Source organism: Callorhinchus milii, unplaced genomic scaffold, assembly GCF_018977255.1.
Source record: "Callorhinchus milii isolate IMCB2004 unplaced genomic scaffold, IMCB_Cmil_1.0 Scaffold3, whole genome shotgun sequence".
NCBI lineage: Eukaryota > Metazoa > Chordata > Chondrichthyes > Chimaeriformes > Callorhinchidae > Callorhinchus > Callorhinchus milii.
Genome location: NW_024704744.1, coordinates 84070309 through 84084222, shown reverse-complemented (window position 1 = coordinate 84084222; position 13914 = coordinate 84070309). Strand labels below are relative to the sequence as shown.

Below are 13914 nucleotides of genomic sequence, written 5' to 3'. Positions count from 1 at the left end.
GCGACGGAGAACTACATTTCCCGTCGTCCCCAACCCCGAGCGAAAAATTCGCGCGTGCGTAGTCCTTTTTGTGGTGAGTTAAAGCCACGGCTGTTAGTGAGCGGGCGGGGAAGCTTGAGGGGCGGGTGGAGAGAGAGCGAGAGCGCGCGCGAGCGAGAGAGAAAGAGAAAAAAGACAGACAAGGTCAAGTGAGTCAGTGGTCACGACGATAAGACTGACAATGTGGATATTCGGGTACGGTTCGCTCATCTGGAAAGTGGACTTTCCTTACGAGGAGAAGCTGGTGGGTTACATTCGTGGCTACAGCCGCCGCTTCTGGCAGGGAAGCACCGACCATCGGGGCGTGCCAGGCCAGGTGGGTGAGCGAGCGAGCGAGCGAGTGAGTGAGCGAGCGCAGTGCCTCCTGCTCTCCTCGCCGTTTCCCCCTAACGGGTCGGAAATCTTTTTTTAGTTTAGTGTTGAAGCCTGTTTGTGGCCGCCGAGGGGAACGCGAGTCAGGCCGACAGCAACGTGTATCTGACCTGTATCCCGGCTGCTGGTCGAGCGGTGGAGGTTGTGAGGTACCACCCACGGCGCGGGGAGGGAGGGAGGGAGGGAGGGAGGGAGAGAGGCAGCTGTAAAGTGTCCCAGAAAATCTTACAAGTTACTACCCCCCCACACACCTCCTCCTCCTCTCTCCTCGTAGCCTTTTTTTTGTTGCTGTTTTGCTCTCGATAATTCAATCGTCTAAACAGTCGCTACGACTGCTCTGTTATTTTGAAGTACAACGCAGCGGTGTTTCGTTCCGTCCTCCCGATGGGAAAGGCGCTGCGCAAATGTTAGTCGTCGTCGTCGTCGTCGTCGTTGTTGTTGTTTCGTGTCTCGTTGAATCCCACACTCGACCAGAACATCACTGTGTGGACATGAACGTTAAAATCCCGACACAAGAGTACAGTCGGACTGACCCGCTGTCCGCCAGTTCCAAGGGGTTGTAAAGTGTGTGGTCAAACCGCTGACTGCAAGTCAAAGTTTCCCTCAGATCGTCGACCCAAACCAAAAGTCTGACTGGGGCAGAAGTGTGTGTGTGTGTTTTTTTTAGTGGTTTGCAAACTCTGCTGTTGTCCAACTTGTAGATTTTTTTGAAGCTTTCCCTTTGGCAGTTTTAGCGAATGTTGATGGTTATATTAATGATTTACTGTTTGGCAGTTTCCAATTGCCATCATTTCATTTTTTTTTAATATACTGATTGGAATTGCTTTCCTCTTTCCAACTTTCATTTCTCCTGCTTTCTGCGGCTAATATCCAGCCCTTTTTGACATAATTCTCCTATTTTTTCACTTTTTAATGCTTTCTAAGCAGTTTGGGATGTCCTCCAGACGGGAAAGGCGCTTTACAAATGTAATTTTGTATTGTATAAAATGTACGATTTGTATTTTCTTTGCTGCAGGCATATTTTCCAAAGATTTAGCTTCTGACTGTCAGCTTCAAGAGGGCAATCTTACAAATTGAAATTTACAGCACAGAAGGAGGCAATTTGCCTGGATTTAGGTGGATGTTAAATCTTTTTAAATCCTTACATTTGATATGGTGCCTTTCCCATTTGAATATCTCAAAGCGCTTCATACTGTAAATTGTAGTGACACATTATTTTTATAGGTGATCTCATGACAATATTTCAAAAGTGAAGGGAGTTTCTCCCAATCTCCAGGGCAACCCGAGATAAAACTGGGCATTCGCTTCATAGCTGTTTGTTGGGACATGTTGTGCGCTAATCATGTGCTGTGGTTGTCTACACAATACAGTCACTACACATTCCGAAAAACCTGTGAAGTGTTCTGACATGAAAGGCTCTATACCAAAAGCAAGAATTATTATTTTTATTATGGCTACTTTATTTCTGCTTGATCCATAATTCACACTTGTAGTGCTGATGTGTTTGTAGGGCAGCTGCTGAGTTCCATGTAGAGAGAACTGGTTTGGCTGGTTTGTAATTCTCTTCCTTCCAATGATGGAAAACAGTACTGATTTTGGTCTCCTGCATAAATTAGGCCTAGAGGCATGCAAATGCACTCAGTGGGATGAGTGCCAAATTGGATTATTACTGGTGTAGGGGCAACCAGTTTAAAAATTGGCATAAGGCATTCTGTTTAGTTTTGCATGATTGTTTTGTCATTGAACGCCCAATAATTTTATAATGTGTATGGGTGCCAGTCTTATTTTTTTGAACCACACTGAGCACTCATTCTACAGAATGTAAATTCCTATATTGAAAATAGGAGTGTTGTTTTAGTTCAGAAGCTTGGCAGAAAGGCTATGGCCCATAGTGCAGGATACCACCAAGCTTGAAGAGTCGGAAAGAAGAATGCTGTCAAGAAATGATTCGTTTAGGTTTTAAAAGACTGTTCGTTTCTCCAAGGAGAGACTGATATGAATAAGCAGTTCAAGATGAGGGAGGGAGATGAAATTCAGTAGCCTTGTCATAAGTGTGAAATTGGGAAGGGGGCAGGAGAGGGGGATAGAATTAAAGAGGTCTTGCAATCCCCTCAGTATAAAATCTTCTGGTTGGACCACGTGGAATCCTATAGCTTAGTGGTTAGAGCACTCGCCTCGCAAGGGAGAGGAGCCGGGTTTAATACCCGTCAGGGCAAAACCATGGGCATGTTTCCTGACTTGACACACCTTGGCTTACCTACCAGTAAATAGGAACCCAGTTGTTAGTCGATTGGCAGATTGCTTTTCCGGGGGTAATAATCCTTCCGAAAAATAAGATAATAATAATTTGGTCAAACAATCTACGACTGTTTGGGGGACACTGCTGTGTGCAATTGGCTGCCACATTTCACCCACAAAACATACAGTCAATTCACTTTACAGCATATTCTGTGAAGCACTTTGAAACATCTAGAAGACTTATCTATAGTGATAAGGCACTATATCAAATATAAGGATTTTTTTATTACATAACATCTCCTTTGATGCAATGTGTTTGCACCTTACATAGTTGGGGTATCGTTTTGCTTATGTAAGCAATCCTGTACTTGCTGAAGCTGAATGGTAACTTCATATAAATTAACGCATACATTTCTGTACTTTGTGTAAGATTCCAAAATCCAATATGTGAGCAGGTAACTACAGATATGCATATTAGAATGCATACAAGTTAGAAGGAAAACCATTGCTAAATGTGTTGAGATTGCCTGTTTAATTGTCTTTTAGATTTTCAAAATGAGCATTTTGGAAACTGAAAACTAACAGTACAGCCTCAAACAGATTTATTTTTGTAAACCAACAACGGAAGTACTCTTACATTGGGTTTAAAAACGAACTAAAACTGGGAAGCTGTTTATAAAATCTGTTTCAAATGAGTTCAGGGCAGTAACATTCTTTTTTTTGCCTTTTGCGAATGAGCATAACAATGGAAGAAAAGAAAGGTTACCTTCCTGAACCCTCCAAAATGATCCAGTAGCCAGTTTTGCAGATAATGTGGGGGTGAGGGAGGTTGTATTTTCCTCCAGTAGCATAGATTCACAGCTTGTGTCCCATTTTGGTTCTCAGTGGTTGAAACTATAAGTGCTCAATTGCATGTACAAGTAATTATGTATCATAATGTGATTCCATAGAATAAACATTTTGCGTTTGTACCTTATTCTTGGAAAAGATTTCAACGCAACTTATGAAATGACGTTAAAAGTAACGTAACATTGAATTCACAAGCTTCTTAAAATATTTGTACGTTACAAGACCCAAGATGCATTCATTAATCATGCAAGAGTACCATATTGAAGGTCAAGCACTATTGTTCACCATGCTACAGTATAATTTTCTAGTTTTATTGACTGATAATTTGATCTGGTTTCTCTACTTTGGAATTTGCTTTGTGTGGCTTCTGTTTTCGGGGTGAAGTGACTTCCAATGCAGTAGGGTGCTTTGTATTTGTTGCTTTTAACGCTCTCATTTGCAAACTGTATATTTAGAGGATTATTAAATGGAGTACAGTATTAACTCAATTAAATGGAAAGGATCAAAAAAGGTGTTGAAGATTTTTTTTGTTCATGTATCTGACACATGTAGAAACCTATCACAGTAAAAGTATCCAAACCAGATCGAGTTCCATCCATACCACCTATGTGCTCTTTCCTGAGAGGGAATTCCAGAGACTATTAGGTGCAGGTTGGCAAGAGCCAAGGCTTGCGGACGCCAGTGTGTGCAGTGGGGTACTGCTGGAGTCTAACCAGCTAAAACTGCATTCAACTTGCCGTTGAACGCACTCTTGGCAAGCTTCCCACTGCTTGTCCAGCTAGGACCATCCCATTGAGGCTTTGGCTTGAGTGATAACAGGAGCTGAGTGGGAAGAATCCCTACCCAGTAATTGATTTGCCCCTCCAAGTTCTACCAATGAGAAAGAGAGATGGACTGGGCTGACATCAGCAGTGCCTTGGAGTACTGCGGACCCACCTAAATGAGGAAGTGGACTGCAGCGAACACCACAGAGGAATGATATTCTGTTACTAAGCACATCACATTAGAGCCAGAATAGTGCTCATCTTCTCACCCCTCCCCCAGGGATAGCCACTAGCCACACATTTGACATTAAAATAAGCTAGTTACGGCCTTCACTAGGTGGCTGGCATGTACCAGTAACTCTGTGCAAGCTTCGTGGTGAGCAGCACAGCTCAGTATGAAATGTGTGAGCATTGCCAGGATCTTCCTTCTCAGAGTGAACACACAACAATATTTGTTTGTGTGTCAGTACCCAGTGATCGATGGTTCCACTTGAACAGCAGCTGTTTGTTTTTCTACTTACTAATCAGGAAGGATTCCAAGCCCTGAATGTGTATTTGCAAACCCGGACAGCAGATAACGCCTTGCAGTAGCTACCGTCATAAGCCTCAGAGTTTCTTCACTGGCTACTTGACAGACATCTGCCTTCAGGGTAGTGACAGGACCTTTACAGGACAGCGCGTGATCTGCCAACCACCTGGAAATTCTAGAGGTGCAAGTCCAATACTGCATACCAGGCTTACTTGGCAACGGCTGCTTAATCCAGGTCCGCACATGAGGAGCTTTGGCAAATGGACATACCAGCCGTGAAGCTGACTCAGCCTCATTGGCGCTCAATAACAAGTCCGTGTAGGACTCCCTGCAGCCACCTCCCCCGTTAATTACAAATGGAAGTGCTGGTTACCAAGCGCTGTTGCCAGATGCTCAGAAGAGGAAATACCTATTTCTTGTTTTTTAGGACCGATCTAATTTCACAGGTTTGTCTTGTAGTCAGCATTTGTTTTACCTAAATTAAAATGGATTTAGTGAGCACATGAGTGAATGGTTAGTTCATTCTGATTGATAATCATGAAGGCGTTGGCTGCATTTAAGATTCTTGTTTCTTTCCGCCTACTGATGTTATAGGTGTGCATCAATAATAATAATCCTTGCATTTGATATAGCACCTTATCACGTCTTTGAGACGTCTCAAAGCAATTCACAGAATATACTGTAGAGTAAATTGACTGTATATTTTGTGGGAGAATGTCAAATAATCAGATTATTTCCCTAGGCTGTAAAATCAAATCAAAAGATTTGTTAAGCATACAATAACTGACTCAGTGGCATATATGTAGAACTACCTACCCAGTTACTGAAATCTTTAGCACAAAATGGCTGCATTAGCATGAATCTCTCCCTTTCCTATATATTTGTAATGAACAATATAATTATATTCTAGCTGTTGCTGCTTCTGACCTATCGTAATGATTTTGCCTGAAACCTATAAAGACTGATCAGAGATTTTTGGAATGTTTGCCAATCAACTGTCAATAGGGATATTTAAATTCACAAATTCCCACGACAATTAGAAAGAATTTGATATTTTTGATACTGAGAAAATGAGCTAGACAGGCAGGCAGAACATTGCGGTCTTCAACATAATATTGTTTGTAACAAATATACAGCAAAGGGAGGCGTTTCATGCTGATGCAGCCATTTTTCAGGCCTCAGAAGATGTGGCACACTTTTTCCACATGTTTGCAGATGTTTATAGGCCAAAGCACCACTGTCTATAGTATCTCAAGCTGCTCCAATCTAGGTTTAGGGTTTTTGTCGTTGTAATACGAGAGTCGTATTTTACACATGTTTGTGACAGAACTCATTCATTCTTAGCTGCTCGGTGTGCATCCTTTCTTCATCACTCAGCTCGCGAGTGAGAGGACCTGGGTTTGATTCCTGGTAGGGCGAAACATTGGGCTAGTTTCCTTACTCCACATGCCTGTTTACCTAGCAGTAAGTAGGAATCTGGTTGTTAGTCAATTGGCAAGTTGCTTTTCCGGGAATAATAATCCCTTCTCAAAAAAAATTTTGTCACTTAATCCACAACTGTTTGTGGGACTGTTTGCTATGTGCAATTGTCTGCTGCATTTCGCCCACAAAACATAGTCTATTCTGTGAAGTGCTTTGAGAAGTCTAGAAAACTTGATAAGGCTCTATATCAAATGCAAGTATTATCATCAACATGACTTGACCAGACATCTATTTGCATATATTGATTTTGAGGCTCCTATTGACAATCCAGAGAATCTTTATTTTTGTTCTTCATGGTGAATTCAACATTCAACGTTTGGCAATTCAACGTGTGGAAAACATAAGATGTGTGTTGTCTGGTCTACTGTATCTTTTATTTGGACGGCAGTCCTGATGCAAAATACTCTCGAGAACATTCAGATAAATGATGTAGCAAACAATTCATCATTCTGCTGACTTTTTATTTGATATTGGCAGTTGCTATCGTAGAGATATTTGCGGTGAAAGATCACTGGTTGTTTGGAATTTGGATCAGGATTGTATTTGCAATAAATTTAAGTAACTGTCTTCCAGCAAATGCTGCAGAACTAAGAAAGAACTCTGAATATTTTAATGGTTAAAAGGATGTGGTTATTTTAGTCGCACATACAGTATTCAGAAGTCACATTCACTAACTTTCATGTGCAGTATGTTTGTCTTGACTCGACCATTCAACATTTCTAAATTAAGGTTTGAAAAAGGGTCAGATTCTATGTGCATGCTTCTTACAAGATTTTGTTTCCATCATCTTAAATGGCTGTAATTTATCTCTAATTTATTTTAGCTTTTATCCACTCAATCAAGGATTGATTTTCCAATTCATATAAAATGTTTGCTTTCTGTCACGCTTTGTATTTGCTCTGTGCTGTAGGGCCTTGGGTATCAGCTCTCCCCCACCCCCCGCAAGATAATAATTCAGGCCTCCTAATATCTAGCTAAGATTTTCCTTAAAAGCATGGTGAAATTAAATCATGTGATTTTTAACATTTATTGTGTTTCTCATTCCATCCCTGTAGCCTGGAAGAGTTGTCACGCTTGTTGAAGATCCTGAGGTAATAGAATAATACCTAATTGTTAACTAGTCCTCACCTGTGATTCACTGTCATATGTATTTGAAAATATTAAATACTGATTTCTGGGTGGGAACAAAAGCATGTTATTTTGTACTTGGATAAACTATGTATATAATGCCTGTGGAGTTGCTTTTAAATACAATTATGTACTTCATTGTTAAAAGCTTGTTTTAGATAACATTGTTTGCATATATCAAAAGTACTGTATAGCAAACTGGAAAATGTTGAATTGTTACACAAAACTCAATTTTCATGTCAACAGATTGACAAAATGTAATTTTTTTGGCGAATTATATATTTGTCCTTCACCTGGATCTCAGAATGAAGAGCTTTCCATTTCAGCTGCTTAACATTCCCAGGTCAGATATATAGCAACGTTAGATGTAGAGGAACTTTTGCCAATTGTACCCAAACTTGTTCATCAGCCCAATTTCAAAAATGCATTCAGGTGACATTTTCCTCTTCCCAAATACTCTCTGGCCCTTCTGAATACCAAATCTAGTACCAAATCGAGGACAGTTTTATACTCGGAACTGGATTGAAACAACCAAGGACAAATCCCTAACCTACAAAATCACATTTGTCCATTTGTTTTTGTTACTGCAGCGTGTAGCTCAACACCCTCCAACAGTTTTTTCCTTTGTTTCTTTCCTGTTTTTGGATTTGACTTTTTATTAATGAAACATTTCCCTATAAATGCTATACTGCAAAACAACATGTATTTTGAGTCAGAAGAATTGATATCTTGGAACTACTGTTAAGTAAAATACAAAATAAAATTTCCTCCATGAATAGCAGTACATAAACTATAATTATGCTACAGTAAATTAGTCAATAGCACAAACTTATTCATACATTTTGGCAAATTTTCAATTTACTCAGTTGAAGCATGTAGCATTGTTTAATGTTCTTTACAATACAAAATTACGTTTGTAAAGCGCCTTTCACGTTGGGAGGACGTCCCAAGGCTCTGATTTGTGCGTTCTTTAAGCAAGAATGCAGTGATGTTAAATCTTTGTGATATTGAATGGTACTGTAAAGTAACTATAGGTTCTTTACAATACAAGATTTATAAATTACATAATTGTTTGCTTGTAATGCTCACTTTGCATTTGCCATTTAAATGTCTTTTTTAAAAATTGCCTGCCTCAATTTGTTTGTAAGAACATTATTCACATTGTATTGGAAGAAAGCACAACATTTCAGGATTTTAACCTTTGAACCAAGTTAAATATGTTATCTCAAATACTCAAATAATAGATTGAGTACATAAATTATTATTTTACATAATGGTCCTGTAAGGGATTTTGTTACTAAGGAAAATAGAAGATATATTATGAAGCTTACCAAAGGGAAAGTCACATGTTTTGCCATGTTCCCCCTTGCTCAGAGTCTGTCCCCATCATTCTGAAGTACTCTGAGACATGAAGGGTTTTGTATAAATGCAAGTTGTTGACATTGTGGTGAATATGTAGGCTTCCTTGATGATGGGTTTGGGAGAAGACCATGTCTGAGACAGTTCCAACTATTTTTCCTTTTCTGTTGTGAAGATTTTTTATTCTACTGGGGTACATTTCCACAAGCATACTCCAGTATCGTTGGTGTGAGCCGGTCAGTTTAGACTATATTCTAAAAGAGAAGGGAGTTTCTCCTGATGTCCAAGCCAACAGTCCCCCCAATTAAAATCATTTGTGTGCCAAATAAGAACACTGTTACCTTGCATTTTGTTTTATGACATCGAAAGCGATACGCACTATTGATAGCTCAGATAGTTGAATTGTTTGGCTAATTTAATTTAAGGCATTATATCTAGATCTAAAAGTAATTCATTTATTAAGTAGAAGGGTGCTATGACACTTGGTTGGCAGAATTTAGGCAAGGGAAGCAGGACATCCCTCTGAGTCAGCAATAGTTCTTGTGAAAAGCAGAACCTTAACATACAAGCTTGCTTGTGCCGTTTCACATAATTTTTCCCTTTTTGTACATTTTGTAGAGCAATGCATCTTTTAATTCAATTATTACACGCAGTAAGCCAAAAACTATCCCTACCTTCGGGTGGCTCATTTCAATTGATAAAATGATCATTGAAAGTATTAATAATAATAATCCTTGCATTTGGTATAGTGCCTTATCACGCCTTTGAGACATCTCAAAGCACTTCACAGACTACTGTAAAATAAATTGACTATATATTTTGTGGACAAAATGTGGCAGCCAATTGCACACATCAGTGTCCCACAAACAGTCTTCGAATGAGTGACCAAATTAGTTTTTTTAAAATTTTTTTAAAGAGATTATTACCCTGGAAAAGAGATCTGCCAATCGACTAACAACCGGGTTCCTCTTTCTGCTAGGTAAAAAGAGGCGTGTGGAGTAAGGAAACTTGCCCAATGTTTGACACTACCCAGGAATCAAACCCTAGTCCTCTCGCTTGCGAGGGGAGTTCTCTAAACACTAAGCTGAAGGACTCCAATCCCAAACCGCAACGCTAACAGTGGAAGCACTGGAGCTGGAAGGAGCCTGTGAGATACCCTGATATTACAGCTGCTTCTCAAATTAAAAAAAAAACCAAAAGCTTCACATTTATTTCCCTTTTCTTATTTTAATTGTATATTTTTTGTTTGTACACACTGGGCTTGTGTAAAATTGATGTGAGGAGCTTTGTGGGACTTTAAATATATAAAATAAGTAGTATCTGAAATGCACAGATTGATGGGACCCTTTTTATGCAGTAAAACTGTACTTGCAGCAGTGCAGCATCTATAATGCAGAATGTCGTGTGTTGGGGATAATTGATGCAACAGTGTTACTCATGTGCATATAATGAGTACTTGGGCGTTTTTCGGTAAAACTTTTTCCAACCCGCCACTTACCAATTATAAGATTCATAATTTCACAGATTTGTTCACATTTATAACCTTACCATGTTGCTCACCAGCTTTTATTTTTCCTTACCTTCAGGGTTGTGTATGGGGTATCGCATACAAACTACCGCATGGAAAGGAAGAAGAGGTGAAGGGATACCTTGATTTTCGAGAAAAGAGTGGTTACAGAACTGCTAGTATTACATTTTATCCTAAGGATTCTTCAATAGATCCATTCCCTGTAATGCAATACATCGGAACATGTGATAATCCTGATTATTTGGGTCCGGCACCCTTGGAAGACATAGCACTACAGATTTTAAATGCTTCTGGGCCCAGTGGAAGGAACACAGAATACTTATTTGAACTTGCAAACTCTTTGCGAAAGCTTGTTCCAGAAGATACAGATGACCACCTCTTTGAATTGGAGAAAATGGTCAAGGAACTTCTGGAGAAAAATGTCAAAATAAACTGTATATAAAGGATTTTTGCAACAAAAAAGAACTAGGACAGACAATTTTCAAACCTTTTTTTCTTATTTGACTTATTTAATGCTGAGTCTTTACTATTTAAGTAAACTTGACAACCATAACCTAGAATAAGAAGGTATCAAATACAATGCTGATGCTCTTGGTGCAATATGTAAAATACTGCATGTTATCTGTGTGCTACACAATTTACATTTGTGTAGCGCCTTTCACTTGAGAAGGACGTCTCAAAGCGCTTACTTCCTCTTGTGCCACAACTAATTGAGTCCTCTGGTTATCTGGCAACTGTCTGCAGCTAATCGGAATCCATGCTCACACTACAGATGTAATCAATTAGCCCAGAATAGTTTTCAGTATAAATCGTCATGGTATTCTGGTTCTAAACTGCTATCAGAACTCCTTATTTTGGCAAATCTAAATGATTATTTTAATACAGTGCCATAACACATAGACCACCAGCCTTTGCTGTTGCGTGGCAACAGAGTTCAGGGATTGAAGTTAATGTATATCACAATGCAATATCTGTGAGAAGGTAATGGGCATATGTGCAATGTCCAGTGATTTGAGCTGTTCTGTTGAGTCCAAATCAACTGCTCTAGTCCATTTCAGCAGACCCTTCAGTACATGACGTTTAGGATTCTAGGATATTAGTAAAAAATAACATTAAATGTGCGGTTTACACAAACATTACATAATGTTCCCCTGAATTGAGGATTATTTACAACTTAATTGATGTAGGCCTCTGGAACAGATACCTAGATTTTCTCAGAAAGCCATGGTTACAATATACAGAATGTAAAGGTTTATATATACTTTAAAGTAATGTCTTGAAATCATGTGTTTCTATTCTGTTATTTGGGGGTAAATTTACAACAATTAATGGCCATTTCTATGTGGTAGTTATGTGTTATGATGCAGCAGAATTATAGTGGATAATTATTTCATATCTAAACTCCCTCACAACTTTGGCACAGTGTTTGTTCTATAACTAGTTTGGAAAAGATTTTGTTGCACCTTTGTTTGAGACAGACCAGGAAAAAGACTACATTTTTGTCAGCTCACAAGTAGCATCTGAATGAATGTCTGAGTTGAGACAGTATTCAATCTTTAGGTATATTTCTCAAACTGTGCTTATGTGATAGTTAATGACCAACACATTTATCCTCCTTGGGGGTGGTGGGGAGGTAAGCAAGAACTTATCAACTTAAGATATCAATGCCTAAGCCAGGAGGGTCTGCAGTTCTCCAGGCACAGTTGATGACAGGCCAGCCAGCTTGATTTGTCAGAGCAGCAGCCCAGTCAGTCACTGTGGCCTCAAAGAGTTCTTGCTTACCTCCCCACCACCCCCAAGGAGGATAAATTTGTTGCTGGAATTCTTGATTCCTGTTAAACCTCAAGTCAATGCCCCAAAAGGTAGGATGGTCCCTGCCGGACAATCGGCAGGAAAGGATAAGTGGTGTAGTTTTCCCTGATTAAATTCTGCAGTCCCTGAATTATTGAAACAGTGGATTACAAAAAAATCCCAGTTTAACACAGCCAATATCTTGCAAAGCAGCATTCAGATTTCTCAGATAATTATGTTTTTGAATAAAGATGGCAGCCAAAAAATGTTCACACTACTACAGGGGAAGCTATTGCAATGTGTCAAAGCTGTGGGGCTGTTCAGATCTAAAAGCAGATGTTAATTATTGACTGAAATCCTTCTGTTTCAGATCACGTCAAATCTGAAGAAATGTTGTAAATTTCCCCCTTAAACTGGTCATATGACTTTTGATTAACATTGAAAATGACCTTCAAATGGAAAATTATTTACAAACAGTACTGTGGGTCATCAATACCTCTTTGAGCAGTTCTGAGTCTGCTTCAATATATGTAATACACAATAACACCTTCTTGTGCTGTTATGGCTGTGACCAGACAGACCTTTGTTGGAATTCTTTTAGTGAATCTCAGAAATTGGAATGACACCCTCTTGTTCTCTAAACTGCAGTACACATCTGTTGATTGGGATGTTTAAGGGGAGTATTCATTCCTGATGTACTTCTAAAATGTTTATTGGTTATGCCAAAAAAAAATTAAAAATTATAACTTTGACATTAAATTTGAAGGAAGGTTTGTATCACGGTGGGCTTGTAACTATAATTAAAAGTTTATACAGACTCTCTTGATATTGATCTAAATAGCCGACTTTAATATCTATCAGCTTATTTCTGTTTTAATATCAGCTATACATAACCCTATGTTAAAAGTTCAAACGATTTTGAAAATTTTACTATTTCCTTAATTGCAAAAATTTATAATTTTGACCAAATCAACACAACCTTTTGTTTACTTTCATTGTATCTACTAGATAACTTTATTTTGTGGATGCATAATTTTGTAAAACAGCATTTCAAAGCTTTATATTTTACATTTAGTGTCTAATGCTGCAGCACACTTGGATTTCTGTTAATGTCCATAAAATAATTTTGATCCTTGCCAGGATCAATTCTGGCTTAAGTCAGTAGTTCATTTTATCCAATCATATTTTGTGTAATATTTAATCTGTACCCTAACCACACACAAAATGAAATGTGCAGCAATTGTGTCTGTCTTATTACTGTTTTAAGTTATTTTGATGTCATCAAGACATCAGATAAACCAGCTGCTCAAACACAGCCAATAAAGCATTTCCTCACATTCCTTTCAAACGGTTTCACTAATTCAGTTATTTCAACTTTGTATGCATCAATCAAAATGCTCACCATGTCTCTAAAGTTGGAAGAAGCTTGAAACAAATCTGTAGATTTAGATCTGAATCTGTTTTTGATCAATAGCGAATAATGTATTTTTTTTTATTTATGGGGCCACGTAGAAATTTCTCTCCTAATTCTCAGCAAGAAAATTTGAGCTGCCAAACAATTGTCTGTCGCACCTTTTTTAGCTTGGAGTTAGGAAAGAACTTGGTCCTCATCCAATATCCTGCCTTAGTTGCTGTTTAAATTTATTTTGCCAGAAGCTGACAACTCTCATAATCCATGCAAATCTATAGTGAAGCTGAACTAAATCCACTTAGCTGTTTTTGAAGATATAAATTACATACATGTTATTCAGCAAAGAAATTGCTTTTGGTTAGCTGGCTATCTAAATACATACAGAAATGCATCACCATGTGCACGAGTATACAAACTAATCAGA

The 13914-nt window shown here is 38.7% G+C and overlaps 1 protein-coding gene across 3 annotated transcripts; it reads left to right on the top strand.

The window, feature by feature from the left end:
* The first annotated feature begins 79 nt into the window (after window positions 1–79).
* On the top strand, window positions 80–13427 carry chac2 (ChaC, cation transport regulator homolog 2 (E. coli)). 3 transcript variants are annotated; one of them, XM_007892431.2, is made up of 3 exons: window positions 81–283; window positions 7329–7364; window positions 10347–13427. In XM_007892431.2, the coding sequence occupies exons 1-3, from the start codon at window positions 221–223 to the stop codon at window positions 10728–10730; spliced, it is 483 nt and encodes a 160-aa protein (XP_007890622.1). In that variant the 5' UTR covers window positions 81–220; the 3' UTR covers window positions 10731–13427. The 3 variants fall into 3 exon arrangements, with proteins under 3 accessions (XP_007890620.1, XP_007890622.1, XP_007890619.1); XM_007892428.2 differs by having other exon boundaries at window positions 81–355; XM_007892429.2 differs by lacking the exon at window positions 7329–7364 and having other exon boundaries at window positions 80–355.
* Window positions 13428–13914: the final 487 nt, after the last annotated feature.

Excerpts from the sequence above, each read along its gene's own strand:
- chac2 (XM_007892428.2), top strand. The coding sequence starts at position 221 with ATGTGGATATTCGGGTACGGTTCGCTCATCTGGAAAGTGGACTTTCCT. Across the intron at positions 356-7,328 it reads ATCGGGGCGTGCCAGGCCAG|CCTGGAAGAGTTGTCACGCT; the intron begins GTGGGTGAGCGA and ends CCATCCCTGTAG. Across the intron at positions 7,365-10,346 it reads CGCTTGTTGAAGATCCTGAG|GGTTGTGTATGGGGTATCGC; the intron begins GTAATAGAATAA and ends CCTTACCTTCAG.